The following is a 7,003-nucleotide window of genomic DNA, read 5'->3' on the forward strand; positions in this document are numbered from 1 at the left end:
ATGCCATTTACAGCTGGCTTCTCACAGAATACCTAATTGAGTAGGACTGGTAACCATTGAAATGAATGCTTATTTATTCGCGAGCAGGAGGGATCAGAATCATCCCTGAGGAAGGAATTCGGCAATTCCGAAACGCGTCAGAGGAGTTTTGGTCCAAGGAGGCATCCGTACTTGATGTAATGTCACACAGAAGATTCGCTCCATTTCATTACTAGAGCGGCTTCCCTCGCGAGCAGGAGTCATCGGCCGGGGCCGCACGCTTTGGCAGTGGAGGCTGAAGACAGGAAAACCTACAGCAGAATAACGCCACCATCCCTGCAAAGTGAGACACCGTTTGCAGCATCGCAGGCAAGTAGTTTTTTTTTTCTGGATCACAGATCTAAGTCTTTGCAATCCCTTCACTACTACACAGTACTACCAATAAACGTAATATTGTCAAGTAGTCAGTTTAGTTGAAGTTTATATTTAAGTTAAAGCTATTTAGTATCACACAGCATCACCAATAAGCGCAATACTGCCGAGCAACTAGTTTAGAGATTACATATCTAAGTGGGCGCCAGTTACATCCCGATACCCTTACACTATCACATAGCACTTAAAAGGCTTCTGTCACCCCACTAAAGTCATTTTTTTTTTTTGGGCTAGTTAAATTACTTATACTGCGATATATGAAAATATAATGGTCTTACTTACTTTGCTTCAGCAGTTTCTTATAAAAACAAATTTTTATAATATGTAAATTAGGTCTCTACCAGCAAGTAGGGCGTCTACTTGCTGGTAGCCGCCGCAAAAAAACGCCCCCTCGTCGTGTTGATTGACAGGGCCAGCCGCGATCTCCTCCTCCGGCCGGCCCTGTCAGCATTTCAAAAATCACGCGCCTGTGTTGATTCGGCGCAGGCGCTCTGAGATGAGGAGGCGCGTCTCCTCAGCACTCCCTCAGTGCGCCTGCGCCGATGACGTCTTCTATTTCGGTGATGTCGTCGGCGCAGGCGCACTGAGGGAGTGCTGAGTAGGCGAGCCTCCTCATCTCAGAGCGCCTGCGCCGAATGAACAGAGGCGCGCGATTTTTGAAATGCTGACAGGGCCGGCCGGAGGAGGAGATCGCAGCTGGCCCTGTCAATCAACACGAAGAGGGGGCGGTTTTTTGCGGCGGCTACCAGCAAGTAGACGCCCTACTTGCTGGTAGAGACCTAATTTACATATTATAAAAGTTCGTTTTTATAAGAAACTGCTGAAGCAAAGTAAGTAAGACCATTATATTTTCATATATCGCAGTATAAGGAATTTAACTAGCCCAAAAAAAAAAAAAAGACTTTAGTGGGGTGATAGAAGTCCTTTAATAGTCAGCGTGGGTCTAGCCTCTTATTTTTTTTTCTTCCTGAATTAAACTGAGGGTTTAGGCAATTAACCCTCTCTAGACCAAACAGCGACGCACTCCACTGAGTGATAATTTTAGTGCAGTTCTTTGTCTCCCTCTTTGTTACGGCAGCGCGGGTATCATTGAACTATTTAAAATGTAAATGTAACTTTTAGTCCCTTTAGGGGACTTGTACATGCAGTCTTCTGATGACTTGTACCTCAATCAACAATAGTCGCTCCACCTGTAATTCCACCAATGATCCGATTCAGAGCCACACTCATGCCCCACTCGTGAATACATACACTTTGCTCGGTCTTATCAAGCTTATTGAAAATCATACGTGAGATATAAATGATACTCACTTATTAGAAGTGTGACTTGCACTTTTCCATCTCTTTCTTCTTTATATAAAATTGTAGCTGTACTACTTCATAATTCTGAGACCGCTGAACTAATTGCTATCCCAAGCTGTTGAGTGACGTTTCGGGGGTCACGCCCCCTTACTCTTGTGTGCTTGTGGGATGAAACCAGGCGCTTTAAATACAAGCTGTTTTCATTATCATAATCAGACATTTGCCTATATTTATTATTAAACTAGATGTATTATGAAAATGAATACAGTGAAACCAAAGGGGTTGAATAAAATCTGCTGTTTTATGGTATTTTTATGAAATAATGTCTCGGTAACCGTTTTTTAAATGCAATAGGAATGTTCTATATGTATAGTGAACACTTTGTAAATACAGTCAGGTCCATAAATATTGGGACATCGACACAATTCTAACATTTTTGGCTCTATACACCACCACAATGGATTTGAAATGAAACAAACAAGATGTGCTTTAACTGCAGACCGTCAGCTTTAATTTGAGGGCATTTACATCCAAATCAGGTGAACGGTGTAGGAATTACAACAGTTTGCATATGTGCCTCCCACTTGTTAAGGAACCAAAAGTAATGGGACAATTGGCTTCTCAGCTGTTCCATGGCCAGGTGTGTGTTATTCCCTCATTATCCCAATCACAATGAGCAGATAAAAGGTCCGGCGTTCATTTCAAGTGTGCTATTTGTATTTGGAATCTGTTGCTGTCAACTCTCAAGATGAGATCCAAAGAGCTGTCACTATCAGTGAAGCAAGCCATCATTAGGCTGAAAAAAACTAAACAAACCCATCAGAGAGATAGCAAAAACATTAGGCGCGGCCAAAACAACTGTTTGGAACATTCTTAAAAATTTGTAACGCACCGGTCAGCTCAGCAACACCAAAAGACCCGAAAGACCACGGGAAACAACTGTGGTGGATGACCGAATAATTATTTCTCAGGTGAAGAAAACACCCTTCACAACAGTTGGCCAGATCAAGAACACTCTCCAGGAGGTGGGTGTATGTGTGTCAAAGTCAACAATCAAGAGAAGACTTCACCAGAGTGAATACAGAGGGTTCACCACAAGATGTAAAGCCTTGGTAAGCCTCAAAAACAGGAAGGCCAGATTAGAGTTTGCCAAACGACATCTAGAAAAGCCTTCACAGTTCTGGAACAACATCCTATGGACAGATGAGACAAAGATCAACTTGTACCAGAGTGATGGGAAGAGAAGAGTGTGGAGAAGGAAAGGAACTGCTCATGATCCTAAGCATACCACCTCATCAGTGAAGCATGGTGGTGGTAGTGTCATGGCGTGGGCATGTATGGCTGCCAATGGAACTGGATCTATTGTATTTATTGATGATGTGACTGCTGACAAAAGCAGCAGGATGAATTCTGAAGTGTTTCGGGCAATATTATCTGCTCATATTCAGCCAAATGCTTTAGAACTCATTGGACGGCGCTTTTCAATGCAGATGAACAATGACCCAAAGCCTACTGCAAAAGCAACCAAAGAGTTTTTTAAGGGAAAGAAGTGGAATGTTATGCAATGGCCAAGTCAATCACCTGACCTGAATCCGATTGAGCATGCATTTCACTTGCTGAAGACAAAACTGAAGGGAGAATGCCCCAAGAACAAGCAGGAACTGAAGACATTTGCAGTAGAGGCCTGGCAGAGCATCACCAGGGATGAAACCCAGCGTCTGGTGATGTCTATGCGTTCCAGACTTCAGGCTGTAATTGACTGCAAAGGATTTGCAACCAAGTATTAAAAAGTGAAAGTTTGATTTATGATTATTATTCTGTCCAATTACTTTTGGTCCCCTAACAAGTGGGAGGCACATATGCAAAATGTTGGAATTCCTACACCATTCACCTGATTTGGATGTAAATACCCTCAAATTAAAGCTGACAGTCTGCAGTTAAAGCACATCTTGTTTGTTTAATTTCAAATCCATTGTGGTGGTGTATAGAGCCAAAAATGTTAGAATTGTGTTGATGTCCCAATATTTATGGACCTGACTGTATATGCTAATGTCTAATGATGATGATGGAAACAGCTTGTATTTAAAGCGTCTGGTTTCATCCCAGTAGTAAGGGGGCGTGACCCGAAACGTTGCACAGCTTGGGATAGCAATACGTTCATCGGTCTGAGAATTATAAAGCATTACAGCTACAATTGTATATACAGAATAAAGAGATGGAAAAGTGCTAGTCACACTTCTAATGAGTGAGTATCATTTATATCTCACAAATGAGTTTGAATAAGAGTGATACGACCGAGCAAAGTGGATGTGTTCTGATCGGTTGTCCCATAGATTGCAATAGAATACTATTGCAGTCAATGGCATTCTGAAAGACTGCCTGCCAAGGCCATGCTTTCGGTGCGACTTTTTGGGCAGTTAGCCAAAACAAGCCTGGAAACCTCTATAAGACTCTAGGCTGTCATGGCAAAGGATCAAAAGGCAGAGGGCCCCTCTCCCTCTGCAGTCGCTACTGCCAGTGGCATCTGAGGTGTTACATGACGGCATGTTAGCAATGTTGGCACCCGCATCCCCTTAACTCTGATCACGTACATGTACATGATTATTGGTTAAGGAGAGAGACTCTGGAACTTACTACCCAAACATATCCAAACTTAAAGCCTACCTCACTCCCATCTGAACACATCCAAACTGGATACCAGCCTGTAATAATCCTGTCTCCACCACACTACCATATGAACAGCTTGTACCCTCACCTACAATACTATCTATTTCCCTTTCCCTTGTAGGTAGGGTAAAGTGTGAATACCCCCAGTGGTCTTTTATAACCTCATGGGGAAATTAGTGTACAAACATAAATTAAAACTGTAAAATAAAATAAAAATTAGCCCATGCCAACCCAAGCAGTTGCCCTTACCACCACATTTACCTTAGATTGTATATATTGTTGGATGACTTTATCACGTCATGCAGTCCAGAATTCTGCCTTCAAAAAGTCACAGAATTGTGCTTTTACAATTCTTTTGGCTTTTTGTGTGGAAAATGCGTGTCATTTTTACACCACTTACTCCAGTTTTGAAAAGTAGGTGGGAAAGGACAAAGGAGGCCTGTAATGAGTGTCACTCCAGATTTATCACTGCAAAAAATTGCAAAAAAGGTCACAAACTCACTCCAGTAGGGGGTTGCCTAGAAAAACGGAAGTACCTTTTTTAGACAAAAGTGTTAAGTTTAAAGAGGCACCATGTTTAACAAACAACTACAAACAATATGCGCTGCTTAAATTGGTACAAAGTACGCCTACACAGCCTCAAGCAACACTGACTTCAAATATTAGCCTTGTGAGCAATTTCCCCCAATTATGTATCAAACAATGGATCAAAATAAACATTATTTTGGTGGCAATCTTAAAGAATTAAGAACTATAAATTGAAAATGGTTATTTTTTACTTTTTGGACAAAAACTAAAAAAAAGATAAAAATCTCTAAAAAAGGCATCAAAACAATCTTGTGCTTCATAAAAAAAGGTGCAATAGTTATTTTGGTAGCCCAGAAATAATGATGTTAGGTCTATTAAAACACCACATGCACAAAAGTGCTTAAAGTGTCTTGTCATTTGGCCCAAACAGGATTTCTCTCTTTAAGTAGACCTCTGAGTGCCGCCTCTGGCACCCGTGCCATAGGTTCGCCATCACTGCCCTAGAGGGTGGTACCTAAGGAAAGAATCATGCTAACCTACTACCTGCTGATTCAGTTTGGTGATCTTCCAGTTCCCATGCCACTTGGGGACATGTCACATCTGAGACCAATTAGCAGCAGCAGCCCAAGTAGCTCCATGCATACCAAGGTGGGAAGTGAACAAGCTGGAAACCTGGAAGATGGCAGAATAGAGCCAAGGCACCGGACTGGAGTGGCAGGGAGCAGATCAGTATGATTCTTTCCATTGGTTTCACAAGCAAGGGGGCCTACTTAAAAACCAATCAACTCTAGGAAAACCTCTTTAAGGGGTTAATAACATTCACATACCAAATTCCCCAACATACCTGATGTCCTGTGTCTGCCTCGGTGTATGTGGGGCACATTCTGTGTTTTTATCCAAGATACAAACATGAAAACTCTTTGAATCGTTTCCTAATTTCTGCTATAATCCACATTCATTAATAAAAATCCTCCCCATGAATGTCATTAGGCTGGAGGATCGTGGCATCACAATGTATTATGCTGCTCCCAGTTGCTGAGTGTTGAAGGGTTCTCAGTGGCGACCTCTTGTTAAATAGTCAGCTAGAATAGACTGTTATTTGTTGACACGAGAGCGCCAAATCAGCAGAGCTCGTTTGAATAGGTTTGTTGTTTGTACCGGGGTCAGGGGCTGGGTTGTACCCACAGCAGATCTGTAATGTTTATTCTGTGTCAGTTACTAGGCTCAGTGTAAGCTGTCAATCTTCAAACTCCGTACATCAAACAGACAGCGCACGCAGATCCAAGGGGCTGAAAAGCTACAGAAAGAAAAAAATAGCGGCAGAGGATTCCGGCAGGCAGTTCCATCACCGGAACTGCCTGCCGGATCCGGCAATCCGGACGCAAACAGATGCAATTGTGAGAAGGATCCGGATCCGTCTCACAAATGCATTGCAATACCGCATCCATCTTTCCGGTATTTTTTTTTTCTCATTTTTAAAGGTCTGCGCACCAGATCCGTTTTGCCAGAACACTTGGGGCCAGATCCGGAATGAATACATTTCAATGGAAATTAATGCCGGATCCGGCATTCCGGCAAGTGTTCAGGATTTTTGGCTGGAGAGAAAGCTGCAGCCTACTGCGGTATTTTCTCCGGCCAAAAAACATAAGAGGGACTGAACTGATGCATCCTGATTCATACTGAACGGAATGCTCTCCATTCAGAATGCATTAGGATAAAACTGATCAGTTTTTTTTCCGTTATTCAGCCCCTGTGACGGAACTCAATACTGGAAAAGAAAAAACTCTAGTGTGAAAGTACCAGTTGTGAGCAATGTATGCTTTGAACGTATTTAAAACATGTTCAAAGCACAAAGGATGTTAAAAAAAAATGATAACGTCATTTAGGAATGTTACAAGCAGCAGGGAATTGCTTCCTTTTACATAATAATTGGAAAAAGTGAACAAAAAACTGGTTTACGAGTTGCTGATCACTTAAATTGTGTTTTTATTAAAACATTAAAAATATACATAAAACCTAGCAAGGGGTGACTCTTTTCGATAAGGGAACTTCTTCTTCATCAGGCACTTAATGAAGTTGATCAAGTGGCTGGTGA

General features: G+C 42.0%; 1 protein-coding gene across 1 annotated transcript in view; it reads right to left on the reverse strand.

Moving 5' to 3' along the window:
- TMPRSS5 (transmembrane serine protease 5) overlaps positions 1-5,837 on the reverse strand; it is a 167,476-nt gene extending 161,639 nt beyond the window's left edge. The window contains exon 1 of the mRNA XM_040418699.1: positions 5,753-5,837. Coding sequence (XP_040274633.1) covers positions 5,753-5,819 — 67 coding nt within the window. The 5' untranslated portion in view covers positions 5,820-5,837. The remainder of the gene's footprint in view (positions 1-5,752) is intronic.
- Positions 5,838-7,003: the final 1,166 nt, after the last annotated feature.

Source organism: Bufo bufo, chromosome 1 (genome assembly GCF_905171765.1).
Source record: "Bufo bufo chromosome 1, aBufBuf1.1, whole genome shotgun sequence".
Taxonomy (NCBI): domain Eukaryota; kingdom Metazoa; phylum Chordata; class Amphibia; order Anura; family Bufonidae; genus Bufo; species Bufo bufo.